Here is a 20,982-nt window from a genome sequence, read left to right as displayed (position 1 = left end):
TTCCCTAGAGCATTTCCCTCACCTCAGGAGCAACCCGAATGCCGGTTGCTGCCTGAGGCGAAGATAGAATGTTGAAATACCACACGCGCAAGGCGCGCTGACAAGTAAAATATACAGTCCAGGAGCAACGCAACTGTTGCTGCCTGAGACTGAAAATTAAGTTAATACGAGAGCGAACGAAGTGCTGAGATGAGGCTAATGCAGCAACTTGCCGACAACATGAGAGGCAATGCAATCATTGTAAAAATATATACACAATTGCTAAATTAAGCTAAATAACAAATAATTAAAGAAACAACATAAGAGGAATCTGAAAGTTGAACTTATCTTGACTGCAGCAGCAAGAAAAGAGGGCTGCTTGCAGTCAAGTGACATCATAATGGCATTGGTGTTCCCCATTGGTGGATATGTTTTGTACTACGTTTCTAATCCCATTGGCTGTCTATGTTAGCCTCATGGGATTTGTAGTTTCTTCTTGACTGCTGCTATAGAATAAAGTGAGAAAAGAAACGCATAATAGGAACCTCTGATCTTGTCATAAAATTGCCAATATGATGGCTAACATACATCATTATGGAGCTAATAAATGTGGTGATAATCTTAAGGCTTTTAGCCTGCAGCTTCCAGAATTTCCCCTCAAGTACCTGTGAGGAAATTATTTTGTTTTGTCCAAAGTTTGATGTTTACAAGGAAAAAAGTGAGATCCATGCAGCAACACCACTCACAGCTCCATACAGGTGTTGTTTTCAAGAATGTCTGGGGTTAGTAAGGGTTACACCTGACATCCTTAGTGTGGTATTACCGCAGGCTTTCTTCCTTAGCTTCCTCAGTTCTTCTGAACCTGTTTTTGTTGGCATTCAGACTCTGTGCACCTTACCGCGCAAACCAGTACTAAAGTCCTACGCCTAATTGGCACACTTAAGTTACTCATGAGTTGCTAGTAAATAGTACTACATGTACCCATTTTGCCACCCACTAAAGTAGTACTGTAAAATATATCAGAGGCCTGCCACTTCAGCTGAAAACTGCTTTGTACAAAGCCACCAGACAGTCAAGCCCAGGTTAATTTAGTAACTTTTGTGGTTAACCATGACAAGGAGTGTGGTTGTTTCCGGAGTACGGCTCAACTAACATTTCAATTTCCTACAGTAGGCTTCTGTGGGTGCAGACATATGCAGGACTCGAATACAGCAGGCAACCACCAGAACAAAATTGTTTATGAGGCAAAGATTATTAGTTTTTATAGTTCGTCTTTCAGTGTAAAAACCAACTGATGCGCACCTTCTCACTTATTTATCATTGCTTGAAGTTACGTTCAATGTTTTTATTATAATGATTAGTAACTTTGAAAAACCTTGAGAGGTAGATGACATTGAGGTTTCTACTTTTAGGTATATATTAGGGTGCCTGTTTCCAGGGCATCACTACACCTCATGATGTAAAGAAAGGAAATAGGATTGCTCACGCCCATCCTTTTGGAACTCCATTGGCTCCCCTTCCCATCAGACACAATCTTCAAAACTAACTGAGTCTTATATTTCTATTACTTTACCAAACACCACAAATAAAGACTTTCGGTATCACTATGAGGGATATTTACAAACAAATGAGGAATTAAATAATAAAATGTAAAACCTTTTATGGTAGTAGAATGCAAACTTAGGCCCAGATTTATGAAAAGTGGCGCTTCACTTAATGAAGCGGCACTCTTCTTGAGCCTCGTTGCGCCCCTCCCTAATGCCACAATGTGTGCGCCATATTTAAAATATGGTGCATCATGGCACATGTTAGGAACAACAGCATCATAGTTTCTGATGCTACTGTGGTACTTTGCAGGATTAGCAACAAAACGTTTGGCGCTAATCCTGCAAAGTAAATAGAGGGCCATTATGCATAATGGTGTGCCTCATGTTAATGCCTGCTCTGTGCAGGCGTTAAACATGACCTAAAAAATGGAGCAACTGAATCTGATAGATTTCACTGCACCATTTTTGGATCTCCTATTGGGGGAACACCCCCCTTGAATACATTAAGCCTGGTGCTGGAATAATGTAAAGCAAGGGTTTACAAAGTGATGCAATGCATACTTTGTAAATATGGTGCAGTATTTTTGCCAATCGAACAACATATTAGCATACAAAAATTATGCTAATGTGCCCTTTATATATTCGGTGATTTCAGTGATTGCCACCCAAAATAAAGTACAACATGATAATGCATCCAAAGATTTATTACACTAAATTCCAAGCAGTTAGTATTGACAGAACATTCAAGATGCTAGTAAAGATGTTTATAAATGTTGTTCTTTTTCACATTTGTAAGGGCTTAATGTGTTTTTAATTTAACTGTTTTTCTACAAAATTCCCCAAGAATGCAACAGGGAAAAGATCCAGTCATGGTGAAGATTGTTTGTCAGCCATGTAGTTTCCCATTATATCAAACGTCCAATGTGTTTCAAAATGCATGTATTTGGGAATCCTCAGCCTCTATGTACATTTATGAATCTCTATTTTGTTTTCCTACTTGGATTCATAAATGATGAGTCAGAGAAAAAGTATATTAAATACAAATTTGTTCTTAGGAAGTTTTGGTAAATGATTGCTAGTAGGATTTTGGGTGTACCAATATTGTACAACATGCCTACAGTGTAATTTTGTTGTATTGGAGGTAGGCACCTTGAGATGGATAGCTATTGTGACTACTAGAATTCATTTTGAAGTTAAAAATCTACTTTGTGTCATTCACCAGTCATTTACATCTAACTATTAAGTTCTGTCACAGAGCCTTCCACACTCCCCATCTGGAATATCCTCTTGTGGCTTGAAATTATTAATCTGTGAGTCCTCAGTTAGACGTACAACTGAAATTTTACCTGGGCACAAAAATAGAGTTAATGTCTATAAAACTTAAATAGTGTTAGTTCAGGTGCCAAGACCAAACACTTGAATGTTCTTTGAGGGATTGGGCTCTTCACTACTATCATCATTCATTAGAAAAGGCAAAGAAAAGGGAAACATCACACTTAATGCTAGTCTATATCCTCATTTCAACCATAAATCTCCACTTCACACACAGAGAGGCGGTCCCTCCGTCCGATGATTTCGATTCTGATATAGTTAGCCCAGACAGCTCTAACACAGATTGCAATTCTGCCATGAGGTGTGAAATCTTTGAATCTTTGTATACTGTGAAAAAGAAGAGAAGAACACAAGTTATTGGTTAATGGCAAAGAACTGAAGCTGAGAATAGTGAAAGACTGTGTACCTTCAAAGATATACAGAAGGTATTTTTATATTTTTCATGATGGATAATTCTACTCACACATTTCGTACCATTTCAGTCTCTCTGAAGGCACAGGCTAGATACAGAACATTTGTAAAAACTACCAGAAAAACTAGGTGGTGCCATGTGACTCCGGCTTTGACACTGGCTTCTCCTCTGACTTTAGAACATAATGAGCTACCTCATGTTCCAAAATCAATTCCTTTTTTCCATGCCCTCCATGCTTGTATTTTATCAATTTTCTTCTTCAAACTTTTAATACGACTGTGTACTTTAATGTCAGGTCATCCCCAAAGTCTTAGACTTCATACCTTTCTGTACTTGTCTCAAGTAGGTATCAATCTCAGATCTTCATAAGGTCTATCTTTGGTCTCTATGCATCAATTAGGACTCTAGATCCTGTGAGAAACATGTCTGCTTGCAATCCTAAGTGATCAAGAAGAGGAAAGTCAAACTCTCATGGCCTAGCCTGCAAACAGTGGTATTGCTGTCACTTCAGCTGTTTTCCAGCAGGCCAGTCATCTAAGAGGGATTGTTCTACACAGAAGCTCTCCCACAAGAATCATCACAAAGGGGAACCATTCACTACAAAATGACAGGTCCAAATGTAGTTGCCAGCATTAATCCTTGACTATAGCCTTAATGTCATTCTTGGAGCCAGTATTTGTTCTTGAAAAGTTACTCTCAGATTTTCTGTCACTTTTGGCTTATATCAGAGCAACTGGAATGCCTTTATCCGGCCATGCTTCAGATAGTTAGGTCAATTTTACCTCCCTCTAGTGCACCTTTTGGCTCCACAGAGTTTCCAGGAACTTTGAACTATTCATCTGGTGGCAGTTTAATATTATGCCTCAGTGAAGACCATCTGGACCATCTGGAACTGCCCAAAGCCTGGTTAAACACCTCAAATGACATTTTACTATTTTGCTAGAGGCATAACTGGCAGTCCTGGTGATGGTGCTTTTCCTGGTACTACATTTAAGGACATATTTATGAAAAGTGGTGCTGCACTGTGTGCAGCGCCACTTTTCTTGTGCCCTTTACCGCCTCATGCCACCACCATGTGTGCACTGTATTTAAATTACGACGCACCATGGCACAGGGTAGGGGCAGTAGCATATTTTCTCATGACGCTATTGATGTACTCTAGTGCTACTCCTGCTGAGTACATAGGGTCCCATTGCAAACAATGGAGCTCCCTTTTAATGCCTGCTCTGAGCAGGCATTAAAAGTGCCGTACAAAATGACACAAGGAAATCTGTTAGATTTACTTGCACCATTTTTTCGGCCCCTCTAATGGTAGATCGCACCTTTTTGCATACATTATGCCTGGTGCAGGGATAATATGGTGCAAAGGGTAACAAAGTGGCACAATGCATGCATTGCATCACTTTGTAAATGTGGCGCAAGGATTTTGGCCTTGTTGGGCCACATAAGCATACAAAAATCACACCAATGTGGCGCAAGGTGGCGCTAGGGGTTTATAAATACGCCCCTTATTTCTTCTGCCACAGATCCTAGAGTGGTCTTCCTCTGCTCCTTAAATGAAGGACATTTTGGCTTTGTCAAAAGACAACGTCAATACCACTTTCAGTATAACCATCTGTAGAAGTGCCTACCATGTTCTAAAAAATGTGCAGGGTTTGAGGCTCTCTTTGGCCCAGAATACAACTACATCTAAATATCCTCCATGGTGTTTGACACAGAGAGTGAGGCAGATGTTTTTTAATGATTTGGTTGGCTCTGTCTCTATCTCTGAGGGTGCCAAAAGAAGGATGGGAACTGATTTCAGTGCACAATGGGGTACCCCTACGCAGTTATGTTGTCACTTCTGGAGCAGCACCGTGCTACTTAGAGGCTCTCTGAGCTCTTGCAAACTTTCTGGATCCAGCCTGGCACTTGGGGAAGATTCAATAGTTTGGCATGCACATGCACGTGGTTTACTCAATATAAAGATTATTTCTGAAGATAAGTAACTTATTTTATTAAGCTTTGTTGACACTTAAAATGACATAATAACTCTTCATTTATTGCATACACAACAAACATTTGCAGATTTCAAAAGTAAGCTGGATATACACCATGAGTAACAGGATTGTGGTGAACTAAGTGTACTTTCAGCCTCAAATATATTGTTTCCAGCTAGTGAATATTTTTAATGTTTTGACATAGTGCATTGTCCCACTAAGGCAAAATATACTGCAAGTGGTGTAGAGAAAGGCATTGCATTGTTCTCTTGCATTCACAGAGTGCATTAAGTTACTGTGATTATGGGTGGACACCAAGTACACAGATACTCCCTCATGCAGGCAGAATTGCCTATCTCTGATTGTCTGGTTTATGTCTGCAGGAACTTGTGTTAGTAGATTGCAGGACGTGATGTCTTTGCAAGCAATAGGTCCACAATGATCATCCTAGCGTATGACTCTCTCAGTGTAGCGAAGCACAGCAGTCCCAGGTCTACTCAGGGGAGGTGGTGAGAGCTAGTAATCTCCATCCACTGGCATGCAACAATAGCTCTCATTGAATGATTGCATTTTCATAGAAAAGTGAAAGTAAACTTATCATACACACACCACCACTATTACACATATATGCATCAGGGAGAATGAAAACACCTTTATTGATATTCTCAAATTCCATTTGATCTCCATTGGGTAATGACCCCCAAAATAACAATGCCACCTACTCCATTGGGTAATGACCCCCAAAATACCAATGCCACCTACCTACACCAGATGAAACATTACAACATAAGGCATTGGCTTTGTCGTGCAGTCACCATATTAATATATAGCACAAGCCAATTGGTTTTGTCAAGGCTTCACAGCATCAATATGTGAAACCAGCCTAATGGCATTGGCCAGGGATTGCCACATCAAACAATATAGCAAAAACAAGCCTACTGGTTTTGTCCAAGGGTCACCACGTTGATGAAAGCAATAACCAACTATTAGGATCATGTGCTGGAGTTTTTCTTTTACCAGTGCAGACAACATATTGAAATTATAGGACAGCCCTTTAGAAATCCTTGTGCTTTGGAGCTGAAGAGCACCAAGTCCCAGCTCTGGGAATCCTTAAAATATGTTGAAAAGTTTCCAGAGGATATCATCCCATGCCCTGGAAGACACAGGTTTAGGCTTCTCAAATCAATTCTGGGGTGGCTGATGCATTTTCTGAAGTCCCCATAACACTCCAACGGTACGTTGGTGGTGCCACTGCCACTTCCAGGAACACCACAAGGAAAGACATCCATGCAAAACAGATCTTGCAGAGAATTATGGGGCACTCTTTCAAGTCAGGAGCACTGAACTTGGAATCAGCTGACCTCTTACTGCTTTAGTTCTGTTGCAGGGCACTGGGCCACATATTTCTTTTATTTTTTATATGGGGTGCCTCGGTACAACTGGGGAACCCACATCCTTCTATAAGGACAGCTCAGGGAGCCCACACCTGCACAGCTGAGCTGCCTTCCTAGCTCACTATCCTGCCTACTTTGTCTTGGGCAAGCGCAGGAGCTGGTGTGCTCAATCCCCACCACCCACCATATACTCGTGGATAAGCTGCTGCTGTGCCTCCTTTAGGCCCGGGCATAGAAATCGGCTTCTCCGACTGAGTTTACAAATTTCAGATACTTCACAGTAGCGCAGAGTCCCTGAATTATGTAATCCAGAACGGAGCAGAGTTTGTTCATGCGCACAAGTTTGGGCTTTGGCGAGCGCCACTACACTCCCAGGCCACTAGTGAGCACGCACAAGACTCTGCTTTTGACAGCACTGTTTCTATCAGTGTTTGAGACTGTACATTTACTAGCGCTGCTTCTGCCCACGACAGCAGCCAAAAAAGTCCAGCTCGCGAATGCACCCAAAGTAGATTTTCTACTTCAGATACATCTAAATCTGGTCAAAAAGTGTTTTTGAGTGAATTTCCCTCTCCAATAATCACTTCAAGTTATTTTTTTTAGATTGAGAAGCCTTTTTTTTCAAACAGGAAGGAAGTGCCCCATAGACTCCAACTTCCTGTGCTGTCCAGCACGATCCTCCCAGTGCTTTGTCTATTTCCTGGTCACAGTTCTCTTGGATTTCGAGGTGGACGGAACACTCTAAGGCCCGTATTTATACTTTTTGACGCTAAACTGCGCTAACGCAGTTTAGCGTCAAAAAATGTTGCGCCGGCTAACGCCATTCTGAAGCGCCATGCGGGCGCCGTATTTATTGAATGGCGTTAGCCGGCGCAAGCAGACCGGCGCTGCCTGGTGTGCGTGGAAAAAAAACACGTACACCAGGCAGCGCCGGCGTTGGGAAGAATGGCGTTAGGGCGTCTTAAAAATGGCGCAAGTCAGGTTGACGCAAAAAAATCGTCTTAACCCGATTTGCGCCATTTTAAACGACGCCCAGACGCCATTTACATGACTCCTGTCTTAGTAAAGACAGGAGTCATGCCCCCTTGCCCAATGGCCATGCCCAGGGGACTTATGTCCCCTGGGCATGGTCATTGGGCATTGTGGCAGGTAGGGGGGCACAAATCAGGCCCCCCTATGCCAAAAAAAAAAATTATACTTACCTGAACTTACCTGAATGTCCCTGGGGTGGGTCCCTCCATCCTTGGGTGTCCTCCTGGGGTGGGCAAGGGTGGCAGGGGGGGTCCCTGGGGGCATGGGAGGGCAGCTGTGGGCTCATTTTGAGCCCACAGGTCCCTTAACGCCTGCCCTGACCCAGGCGTTAAAAAGTGGCGCAAATGCGGGGTTTTCGGCCCCGCCAACTCCCGGGCGTGATTTTTGCCCGGGAGTATAAATACGACGCATTTGCGTTGCCGTCATTTTTTTAGACGGGAACGCCTTCCTTGCATCTCATTAACGCAAGGAAGGCGTTCACGCAAAAAAATGACGCTATTTGCCCATACTTTGGCGCTAGACGCGTCTAACGCCAAAGTATAAATATGGCGTTAGTTTTGCGCCGAATTTGCGTCGAAAATAACGACGCTAATTCGTCGCAAACGGAGTATAAATATGCCCCTATATCTCCTGGATATACCTTTGGATTTAAGGGCTTTTTTTTGTGAAATCACACAAGTAAGTTCAAATACTATTGAATAAGGGTGTTGTTTGTTTGCTTGGGCATGCACCAGTAATCCTTTGTACTTTAATTTGATTTTAAAATTTTTATAGTGGTGGGCGGTCTGGAGTTTTAGTATGGGCTTGTTATTATTTATTTTACATTTCATTCATTTCTTATCTTTTCCAAAGGTAAATTGTAGCACAGCTCAGTGCCTGTCTTTTTATACATGTTTTGCAATATTATTGTACTATGTGGGCTAAATTTTCAAAGGGCCATCTAGCCAGTAAGCCCAGTACTAGTAGTCATCAGTGCATGAAATAAATATTTCAGTGGTATACGTTTTTAAAACTTTTTTTAGGGGAGTGATGGCACTGGATCAAATAAAAAAATGTTGGCTGTTTTTTGCAAAAGGTTTATATGTTGTGTGATAATATTCGATTACATAGGAGGACGTGTGTATTGTTTTACTGAAATTTGTATAGCTCTGGTAATGTTCATGTTTTACATTGCTGAATTAATGTTAGTGTTTTCTTCAGTATTACCACCATGGCTCCTTATGGCCAGTGGGTGTGCATGTGTGAGTGTGTGTTTGTGTGTGTTTGTCATCGCCTACCATTTGACTTTGTTCTCCATGCCATGTGGCCAGGAGGCATTCTGTGTAGTCTATTTCCACAGGCTTGCATGCGTTCTTTGTTCTCCATGCCTCCTTGTTTGCAGTAGTTGTTTGACCATGTGTCTGGCGGCCATTTTCTGCATCCAGTCAGTGTGTCATAGGCTTGCATGTGTTCTTCTTTGCTCTCCTTGCTTCCTGTTGTTGTTGTTTGACCATGTGGCTGGCAGCTATTTTGTGCATCCAGCCAGTGTGTCTTTGCAATAGACTTACATACAACCATGTTTAAATATTGATTGTTTGTTTATCTTAAGGTTATATTTGATTTTTTTTTCTATTTTAAATGTTTACTATATTATTTTTTAATTCTATTGTTTATTTCATTTTTTACTTTTTGATTTTAATATTTGATTTTTTTTGTTTTGTTTTTATAGCTTTCATTTTTTTATTTTAATGTTATGATTACATTGTTCGCAAAACAGGAAGAGGATGATTGGTCAGGGTTAGAAATTGGGGCCCGTATTTATACTTTTTGACGCTAAACTGCGCTAACGCAGTTTAGCGTCAAAAAAATTTGCGCCGGCTAACGCCATTCTGAAGTGCCATGCGGGCGCCGTATTTATTGAATGGCGTTAGCCGGCGCAAGCAGACCGGCGCTGCCTGGTGTGCGTGGAAAAAAACCACGTACATCAGGCAGCGCCGGCGTTGGGAAAAATGGCGTTAGGGCGTCTTAAAATGGCGCAAGTCAGGTTGACGCTAAAAAATCGTCTTAACCCGATTTGCGCCATTTTAAACGACGCCCAGACGCCATTTACATGACTCCTGTCTTAGTAAAGACATGAGTCATGCCCCCTTGCCCAATGGCCATGCCCAGGGGACTTCTGTCCCCTGGGCATGGTCATTGGGCATTGTGGCATGTAGGGGGGCACAAATCAGGCCCCCCTATGCCAAAAAAAAAATATAAAAAAAAAAAAAATTATACTTACCTGAACTTACCTGAATGTCCCTGGGGTGGGTCCCTCCATCCTTGGGTGTCCTCCTGGGGTGGGCAAGGGTGGCAGGGGGGGTCCCTGGGGGCATGGGAGGGCACATGTGGGCTCATTTTGAGCCCACAGGCCCCTTAACGCCTACCCTGACCCAGGCGTTAAAAAGTGGCGCAAATGCGGGGTTTTTTGACCCGACCACTCCCGGGCGTGATTTTTGCCCGGGAGTATAAATATGACGCATTTGCGTCGCCGTCATTTTTTTAGACGGGAACGCCTTCCTTGCATCTCATTAACGCAAGGAAGGCGTTCACGCAAAAAAATGACGCTATTTGCCCATACTTTGGCGCTAGACGCGTCTAACGCCAAAGTATAAATATGGCGTTAGTTTTGCGCCGAATTTGCGGCGAAAAAAACGACGCCAATTCGGCGCAAACGGAGTATAAATATGCCCCTTGGTCTCTAGTTGACAGAGGTATACACACTTGTCTAAGTAGGGACCACAATCCTAGTCAGGGTAAATCACAACACACTCCAAATTATCCTTTGCCCACCCTTCGTTAACTTGACACTGAGCAGTCAGGCCTAACTTAGAAGGCAATGTGTAAAGTATTTGTTCAAGCGCTCATACCATATTACAGTGAAAACACCACATAAATACACCACATAGGTTTAGAAAAATAGAGAAATAATATTTATCTGAATAAAGTACTGATGAAAGGATGAAAATCCAATGTTCACAAGCAAAGTTATGAATGTTCAAAAATTAAATCTCACTAAAGCGCTTAGAAACACAATAGCTCCAAATAGCTCCAACTGAGGCTATCACAGCATTATTACAGAATCGTTCCCAATAATCCAACGCCACAGGCGTCAGTCACAGTGTTGCATGGATCCCCAGGTACAGTACCTTTTGAAAATGAAGAAACAAAGGCGTTGCACGGAGTCGGGAGATGAGGCTTCATTGGGGGTGGTGAGGCATCAGTCCCTTACACCATCCAGGGAAGTGTACAAGTTTCCCTTTCAGCCCAAACCTGTCTGCCAGGATCCCTGCGGGGGGTTATCAGTCCTTTGTGAGGGCAGGCCACCGGCCTCTGAAATGTAAGAGAGAGCCTCTCCGCCCTTCCTGCCCAGGGAGATCCATTTAGTATGCAGATTAATGTAGATGTGACTGAGTGTCCTGTGTTTATGGCTGTATGGTTTGAATGCACAAAGGGAGCTCAACCAGCACAGACCAGACATGGATTGGAGACAGGCTGTAAAGCACAGATGGCAGTAAGTGCAGAGAAATGCCTACTTTCTAAAAGTGTCATTTCTAAAATAGTAATATGAAATCCAACTTCACCAACAAACAAGACTTTCTATTACCATTCTGGTTATACTAACCATGACAGGGCCACTCCTTCCAGATCGGAATCTACCACTCAAAAGTATATGAGGGTAGTTCTAATGCTAGTCTATAAGAGGAGCAGGCCTCACAGCAGTGGAAAACAAATTCATGACTTTTTCATCAAAAGGAAATGCAAAACACATAGGACAAGTCCTGCCTTTTGTGGGGCGGAGCCAAGATGGCAGCCGGAGCAGTCGCCTGAATCAGATCTCTGTGACGGCCCGAGGCTTATACCCTGAGATCACGTCGGCGAAGGGCCGAGATGTGACCCATTTAGTGCAAAGCCCCGGGGGGGACATGCCGACGCTTGTGACGGATCAGAAGACATCTGATGACCACACCCAGTGCCTGGACATCTAAGCGCTGATGAGGCCTGTCCTCTGATCCAGAGCAGCACACGATCGCAGGGGAGCGTGCGCACTGGAGGGCATCCGATGCAGTTGCTCAAGCACTGAAGGAATGCAGCAGGAAACATGTGATGCGGACCCCGTAGCCAACCTTATTTCTGTGTGTGAACCGGCCCGGGGGAGGATGTAGGCATCGGAGAAAGCAGTCCTGATTGGCACTGGTGCCCATCCTGCAGCAATGACTGGGGAAGATGGCGAAAACATGGGAGGATAACGAGGGGGCCACAGCAGCACTAAATGAACAGTGATGATCTAGGGCTACACCTCAGCCGACAAGGATTTTTCAAAGGATTCTGAGACAAGGCGAGAGGTCTATGTCAATGACCTACCTCCACGGCCGCAGGAGGGAGCAATATTGGTCCCCCGTGGGGACTACCCCCCTGTGAAGGGAAGACCCCACAATACATCCTGCTCCCTGGTGTGCAACTGAGGCAGCGTCTGTTGTCATTGACAAAGAAACCAGGCTGATTCTGGCAACTCTGAGCTCCTGAGCACCACATAGAACAACGTAAGTGCTCCTTCAAATGTTTGGTTGGGCAATCAGCAAACTGTCCCTGTGCACGACAGTGCTCCCAGATGACAGGTGACTCCCCTCTCTACCCCGCACTTCTGCTGCAATGATAGGTAAAACTAAGAGCACCAAGCACACTGGACAAGACCCAGATCAACACCTCGAGGAGGGAGGCGCAATGGAGACTCTCACTCAATTGGATACAACACTTAAATTGCACAGTTTGACAAGGTCCTCCAGGCTATTTTGGACACAAAAAACTTTGCTGGAAGCCAGAATTGATGCAATAGTTGTGGAGGTTAATCTTCGAGTAGACAATCGTAATTTAGCGGAGCGGGTCGCCTCCCTTCGCCCTATGGCTCAAGAACTACAGACACAGATGACACAGGCGAAACTGGAGATGACTGCTCTCCATAAACGGGTGGAGGATGCGAGACAGTGATTCCGCTGTAATAATATCAGACTGGGGACATTTTCTGAATGAATGGAAGCCGCTAGTGTGGAATTATTTGTGGAATAATGGTTGGTCACCAACATTCTGGATGGGAAACCCTCGAAGTTCTTCTCTGTAGAGCGTGCCCAGAGAGTACCTGGTAGACCTCCACGTCCAGGTTCTCCACCACGGCCAATAGTGGCTCGCCTCCTTAATTTTAGAGACTGTGATTTGATTCTGCAATTATCCCGCACCAAAGGCCAATGGGGTCATGAAAATGCCAAGATTTCAACTTACCCAGACTTTATGTCTGAAGTACAAAAGCAACATAATTCCTTTATTAAAGTAAAACAACATCTAAGAGTACTGAACTACAAATATGCACTTTTGTTCCCAGCAAAGTTGTGGGTGATTGACGGGGAGGCAACACTAGTGTTCACCTCCCCAGAAGAAGCATGGACTTGGTTACATGCCAAAGGGCTCATGCACACCCCACAAGCATCACGAGATGAGGACACCTGGCTAACACCACAAACAAATAGATGCAAGCGCCACACCAGCAGAGGGAGACCATCATGCTCCCAGGCAGCTAAGGAGCAAAAAGGAGCATTAAAAGAGGCCTCGCAGTTGTTTAGCAACACGTTTTTTGCACTGGCGGATAAATCATCCGTTGACTCTGATACAGACGCCGGAACTACACTGCCGTCCCAGAACTCACTTATGGAAGAGGGCCTGTCCTTAACACCGTATTTGGCGGATGACCTTTGGTGCTCTTTGATGCTTTATTCTCCTACTGGGAGGGATGCTTTGGTATGAACAGGAATACCGTGAGGACAGAACTTCCTCCCACCTAAATAACACCCTCCCCAGGGTCCTGACCTCTATGTCTTTTGATCAAACCCCAGGAACTGCTGCACGGACACTTGTCTGCTACAGACTTTACTTCTTCCCCCTCCCCCGGAAGAGGGGGAGGTGACGTGCTTGAGCCTTGACAGGAAGGAGACAAGCATACTACAGTTCTTACAGTAATGTATAGATGTTTGAGGGGTTTTGGCATGATACTTATTAATGTTCAGGCCAGGGATCAGGGAGTTGTTTATTTTGTTATTCTTGTTTCTAAAATGGCTGGTGCACAAGGAGAATGCGTTATGGGTCTGGGGGCCTAGTGGATGGGTGATTGTGGAAATGCCCAATATGTTTTGATGCTACGGCAGTGAACTATGCTGTTTTGACTTGGAACATTCCGGGGATAGGTAATCCTGGTAAATGATACAGGGTTTACAATTATCTCAGGAGGCGGTGGATTCCTTTTGCCTGTGTCCAGGAGACACATCTAACACATAAGGAATTACCTAGGCTTGGTCGTCGCTAGAGTTACATCATCCGGGGACCAGGGAATACTCATACTACGCACCGGGGTACCAAATACACACGAGGCTTGACTAGGTTTTCTGTGACTCACTTTTTTTGTCCCTATATCTGTAGCTCTGAATATCTAGGTAGGACACTATCGAATCACAACCTCCTCAAAATCACTTTTCGCTGTAGCAACTCTAAACCGCCTATCCCGGGGGGCGTGGCCGGGCCACGAAGAAAGATGGCCGCATAGAACGAGAGCTCCGCGTCGCGGCGAATACATATGGCAAGAGAACACACTACGCACGGCGACACTTGCTCCGACAACAGTTGTGCCTCGGACCGAAGTTTGGAGACACCGTGAGGGCGAGCCGGGAGACCGAGAACTCGCAACCCGCCCATGACCCCCTTCCGACGGAGAGGGCCTGGTTGGAGGGGCGGAGTCGAGTAACAGGAGAGCCGCGGATGGTGCGATGACGGCGGCCGTGGAACAGACTGACGAGCAGCGGGACCGCGAGGAGCAGCCCACATGGGATACCTAGATCTCCCGGACTTTAACGAGGAGATCCGCTGAGGCGTCAGGGACCCGCATACTACACAAAGGCCCTGTAGAAGAACCGGGACATCGGAAGAGAGACACACCCGAAAAAGTAGACCAACGGAGGTGGAGGTATGATCTCCCCCCTCCCCTGCCACCCGCCCTCCGCTCTCCATAAACTGGAAACCACCTGGCTATCGGAACGCTCCCCTCCCCCCCAGGGAGACATCAAGCCCAATTACTCCTCCCCCCCCCAATAAACTATCAAAAACATTGAATGAATAAGAGAAGACAGAGGAGACACTAGAGAGGAAGAGGGGAACAAGCGGGGGCGAGGAGGATGAGGTGGAGAGACTGAAAAAGGGGAAATGGAGGGGACGAAAGGAAAGCGGAAAGCGGAAAAAAAGGGCAGAGAGACAGACGAGGGGCAAAGAGACGACGACAAGCACACATACCGCATTCAATCCTCTCCCCACAAGAACACAGCCATGTGCAGCGCCGACCAGCCTAGACGACAGGCGAAGGACTCGGAGGAGGCCACATTCCCCCATCGCTCTCGGCACGTAACAACAACCACAAAAGAGCCAGGTATAGGGAAAAGTGACTAAACCTTTACAAATACTCTGGGCTATGATAACCCCCACACTAGTTCCACCATAGAGGAACTGACAAGGATATAGCCCCCCCCCTCACCTAAAACAAAGTCAGGTCACTGCACCCTGCCATAGCAGCCAAAGGGGGAAAAGACAAAGGAAGAAAACAATGAACAACGAATAAGAGAAAACGTACATAGGAGGGCAAGAAGACAAAAAAACAAAACAAAGAGGAAGGATAGAATAGAAACAAGAACCAACAGACACAGAAAGCCCATGCCCCAACTGGATCTAGAGGAGGGAAAACAGTATACTAAGCAGAGGATTCGGGCGGACTGTTGAGGCGATGCCCGGTAACAAATTGAATCAAAAATCCGCCAGTAAACCCGCACGACAGCTATTATTCTCGGAAGCACTTCAACACAAACGCCTAGCCTCCACCACACCAACCCTCAAATATCGTCACCTCCAACTGAGTCCACCACAATGGCAGATAAGAACCACCCCACAACAATGGACCGGATATTACAGGAAATCACCACAGTCAGCTGCTGCATAGAGGGGATGGATGCCTCTATAACTTCACTAACACTAGAGACCAAATCCATGTGAGCTGAAATTGCAAGCTTTCAATCCAGAGTGACAGGACTGGAACAACGCATGGGATTAGTAGAGGCGCAGACCACCATGTCCCGGGACCGAGACCAAGACCTCCTCTACCTGAGGAGTAAGCTAACGGACATGGAGGATAGGAGCCGGAGAGATAATATCCGCTTACACGGGATTCCGGAAAATGAAGAAGGCGCGGACATGCAGTACTTCCTAAGTTCCGCCCTCCCAAAACTGACCTCATTGGATTTCGACCCACTGATAGAATTCCAACGGGCGCATAGAGTAGGACCAAAGCACTCCGGCAACCCCTCAAGACCCCGACCAATCACCGCATGCTTACTACGGCACAACCAGACCCGCCAAATACTTCAAGCGGCACGCAAACATGGACCTTTCCAAATGGATCAGCATGACATCCGCATAACCCCCGACTACTCTAAGGAAACCAACGACCGCAGAAAGGCCTTCCTAGCTCTACGACCCCGAATGCGCCAACTGGAGATAAAATACGGCCTTTTTGATCCCGCAAGAATGTGGGTCACTAAAAACGGAGTGTCTAAGGACTTCTACAATCCCGAAGAACTGCAACTATTTCTAGACTCCTTCCAAACCCAATCAATGGACTCTACCAGCACAAACGGTGCATATGAAAACGGAGGGGACAATGAAGGGATCGGAAACTTACCCCCAGGACAGGAAAAGAAGGACATGGCCCTGTGTGACACTGTAGTCGGACAAAGAGGCAGAGACATAGAGAGAATGGTCAGGTCTCATGATGATAGGGGCCAAGTATTGCACGCAGTGGTAACCCACACCCAGCTTTCGGAAAGGGACAAATCTCGTTCCCCATTGAAACCAACGACTGTGCCCCCTTGAGAGGAAGACATGACACTACACACAAGAAAGACATTTGCCTAAACCAAGACAATCGCAGAAGCTCTCGGCTCTGGGGACGGATGAGTACCTAATCAGTTCATATATATGAGTGCCTTTTTCTTAAGTGTTTAAGATCGTTAATACGGCCGCCTACACCTGCCATTCCAAAAGCACATGTACACTGTAACCCAATATAAGGTCCTACAATGGGTAAAAACTGTCACTCGCCCTGGGTGTACGACGGAATACGCATACCAACGCAAGGACTAGACCCTCCCCCCTCTTACGGACTCCATAAGAGCCTAGACCAGGTTTTACGGGGCCGCGATTAGGACACAATAGGATATATTAATTTATCCCTTGAGACACATGTAATACAATATATCCATTGAATGTCAACACACCTGTTAACACCACACACTAAACCTACTCAAGAAGACATAATATAGCATAGCACAAATACACGGGACCCACACACTAAGGTATCGCAACACAAATAAGGTAAATACCCCTCCCGGGATGTGCTCAACCGCCCACAGACCATTTATCACGGACATCTGTGAACTCCCGCTAGGAAGGACGATTATAAGGGTAGCACGCACCACACTACTAAACCGTCGATACCCGATTACTACCCACCCCATAACAGTATTATGATGTAATAATATTTGACAGGACACCAATAAGGGGGCAGACCACACAATGTTTTCACACACCACGGAACTAGGCTGCATTCACTGCTTACCGTACGATACATAGACCGATACCCAGATCAACAGATCATAACATAACAAGGTAACAATAGTCATAAGGGAGAATTATGTTAATGTTAATAAGAATTAATAGGTTATAAAAATGTTGAAGTAGATACCCATAACTCTCTGCACCTCTATCCACATGGGTACTAACGTTACATAACTCCGTTTGCCCCCTTTGCTGCTTCCACCCCCTTCCCGCCCCAACCTTCCATTAATTGAATACCCTCTCCCTTCTGTAAACTCTGACCTCGCCCGACAATACCACCACAGGACCCCCCCATCACACCATCCCTGTACACCCTCACCCTCCCCCATCCCCAGAAACACCAGAAATCATGTAATATTCACCAAGCCCCACCCGTACAAGCTTTTTCTGCCCTTCCCTCCCTCCCCTCCAACCTGCCGTCACCCCTCACAAATAGTTGACGACAATACCACCTAGCCAAAGGATAACTCATTACCCTCTCACCCTCCCTACCCCTAAAAATACATTTTCCAGTCACATAAACGAATAAACATGACAACCACCATTACCCACCGGCAATAAGCATTAGACTTGCCCCCTGACCCTTGTTACACAATCAAGACCCCTACGCATCTCATTGCCATTAACATGCAGATAGCCGACTAGCAACTGCCTTCCTCCTTCCGGCCCCCTCCTCCGCCCCCCCGATAGGGACCATCCCGACGACGTGTGAGCCCCGAGAGGAGCCGGACCCGCCGTCTACAGAACTAGCTAAGGAGGCAGGACCTCCAGCCTTCCCTTCCTTCCTTTTTCCCTCTTCCCTTTCTTTTATGTTCCTTTTCCCCTACCCTCTCCGCTTCTCCCTTCCCTTCTCCAACCTCTACCTTTTCTCTCTTGTTCTCTTCCCTAGAGTGCATTTCCGACCCCCGCCAGCTAACCCCCTCCTCCCATAACCCATTGTATCATAACAAACATAACTCTTACTTGAACAAAAGAGAAAGATGTCCCTTCCCTCCCCCCCGATAGGGTTGGCATTGAAACAAGCGCGATCCAACATACTTGCTCAAAGATGCCGAGAAGAACTCCTCAAGTGACACAACCACTGCGTATCCTCTTTTGGAATGTAGATGGCATGACGAGCTATGTTAAACGGAAAAAAATATTGTCCTACCTTCAATCCAAAAAAGCAGACATTGCCTTAATACAGGAGACCCACCTTGACACTTTGGAATCCGATAAGCTTAAACAGGACTTGGTAGGGAGGGTTGTTCATAGCTGCTGCCAAGCGAACCAAGAACCTGGGAGCAGCACACTTCGCAAGTGTGGGGTGGCAATATTAATGCAAAAATCTCTCCTGATTACAATCATTAAAACATGGAGTGATGCAGAAGGAAGATACACATTCATTAAACTAAAAATAGGGAACACCTTTTTATGCGTGGGCTCCGTCTATGCACCAACCGGTTCAAAACGCGCATTCTTCCTAAAACTAAACCACCTCTTGACAGAAATCGGGACAGCCCGATATATAATCGGGGGAGACTGGAACCTTGCCCAAGACGCAATACTGGACAGGCCCCATTGATATAGGTAACAACCACAACAGAGCACTCCTGACGGACATAACGACGGACGTCGGCCTAGTGGACTGTTGGAGAATACAACACCCGAAAGATAAGGAATACACTTTTTTATCGGCCGTCCATGGCACCCAATCACGCTTGGACTACTTTCTGGTGTCACGCACTGTAATTCCTGGAGTGCTGGAATCCAGCATCCTAGACAGTGGCCTTTCAGACCACTCCCCCGTACTAACTTTGATTCAGGTAGGCCTGTCCCCCCCGGGCCGAAAACCGTTGCGCCTCGCTGCACGCAGATACCGCTGCCCCCAAAGGAAGGAACAACGTATCTACATATATGACAGAGAACATAGGTACTGTGACCTCCAAAAGGATCTTATGGGCAGCGGCAAAGGCGACACTGAGAGGCAATATGATGAGAGACGCAGCATTGGCCAACAAAGATAGAATAGCCCGTCAAACCATCCTAGAGACCACAATGCAGAATCTCACTAAACAGTATACCGCCCAACCATCCCCTAGGCTACGCTGCTCCTTAGAACAAGCCAGAATAGCACACAATGAACTCTTCACATCCCAGGCAGAATTCACACTACAGAAACTGCGAGACCGTCATTACGAACAAGGAGAGAAAGCAGGGTGCCTTTTAGCGGCCCAGCTCCGACAAAGAGAGGCGGTTTCCGCCATTTCGGCCATAACATCCTCATCTGGGGCAGTGTTAACCCGTCCACAAGATATTGTGAACGAGTTTGATAAGTACTACCGGCACCTTTATACGCCGGACACGCCGTCTGATCATAGATAGATAGAGACATTTCTTAGTACGGCCAACCTGCCTCACTTGTCGGAAGCAGGCAGAGCCCTCCTGGACGGTGATATAAGCAGAGAGGAGATAACACAAGTTGTAACAAACCTCCCCTATCATAAATCTCCAGGAGAGGACGGATTCCCTGCGGAATTCTATAAATGGGCCGGGGAAGAGGCAATCAATGCAGTTCATGGAGCATTAACCGAAGCATGTCAGGAAGGCTCTCTAGGAGCTTTATCCAATAGGGCTACAATTGTCGTTCTGACTAAACCAGGGAAAGATCCCCTCCTTTGCCGCAGCTATCGCCCCATATCTCTCTTGAATGGAGACGTTAAACTCCTAGCCAGCATTTTAGCAGCACGCCTGCGTAAAGTAATACCATCTTTGATCCATAACACCCAAGTGGGATTTGTACCCGGGCGCACCGCCAGAAACCATATGCGCACTCTCTATCATACATTACTGGAAGGTCTAAATATGCCCGAAGAGGCCCTTGCGTTATCCTTAGACGCAGAGAAAGCATTCGACCGCATCGAATGGCCCTATTTATTCACCACCATGAAACACTTTGTCCTAGGGGAACATATCATCTCTAAAGTACGTTTATTATATGACCATCCTACAGCACAGGTTAACTGCGGGGGTTTATTATCAGACCCCTTCCCCATTGGAAGAGGCACTCGCCAGGGCTGCACCCTGTCGCCACTCCTATTCCTATTGGCCATGGAACCCTTGGCAGCAACTATACGGAACTCCCAACAGATAAAAGGTATCCAAATAACGGGGGTTTATGCAAAATTTATCTCTATGCAGATGATATCCTATTAACCCTGACTGACCTAGAAACATCCCTACCCACACTGCTTTCCACCATAGAGGAATTTGCGCCTCTATCTGGATACCGCGTAAACTGGGACAAAAGTGAAGCACTACCTCTATCCCGCATAACAAGGAGAGCAGCAGTTTATGGTCTACCATTCCAATGGACGCCGACCCGCCTCAAATACCTAGGAACGTATATCAACCGAGGCCTGGAACATATAGTTAGAGATAATCTAGATCCCCTTATATCAAAAATGAAACAGGATTTTGCTAAATGGTCCCTATTGGGCCTGTCTATGTGGGGAAGGACACAAGCAGTTAGAATGACTACATTACCACGCTTTACATACGTCCTAGGCATGCTCCCCCTACAGGTACCCCTCCCTATACTCCGTTCGATC

The 20,982-nt window shown here is 45.6% G+C and overlaps 1 protein-coding gene across 2 annotated transcripts in view; it reads right to left on the bottom strand.

The window, feature by feature from the left end:
* Positions 1–2,212: 2,212 nt before the first annotated feature.
* The window catches only part of LOC138282984 (fucolectin-like), a 77,666-nt gene continuing 58,896 nt past the window's right edge, over positions 2,213–20,982 (bottom strand). For both annotated transcript variants that reach the window (XM_069221074.1, XM_069221075.1), the window contains exon 4: positions 2,213–3,185. In XM_069221074.1, coding sequence (XP_069077175.1) covers positions 3,047–3,185 — 139 coding nt within the window. In that variant the 3' untranslated portion in view covers positions 2,213–3,046. The remainder of the gene's footprint in view (positions 3,186–20,982) is intronic.

This window comes from Pleurodeles waltl, chromosome 2_2 (genome assembly GCF_031143425.1).
Source record: "Pleurodeles waltl isolate 20211129_DDA chromosome 2_2, aPleWal1.hap1.20221129, whole genome shotgun sequence".
In the NCBI taxonomy this organism is placed as follows: Eukaryota; Metazoa; Chordata; class Amphibia; order Caudata; family Salamandridae; genus Pleurodeles; species Pleurodeles waltl.
Note: the sequence above shows the minus strand (reverse complement) of the source record. Positions and strands in the feature narration are given on the sequence as shown.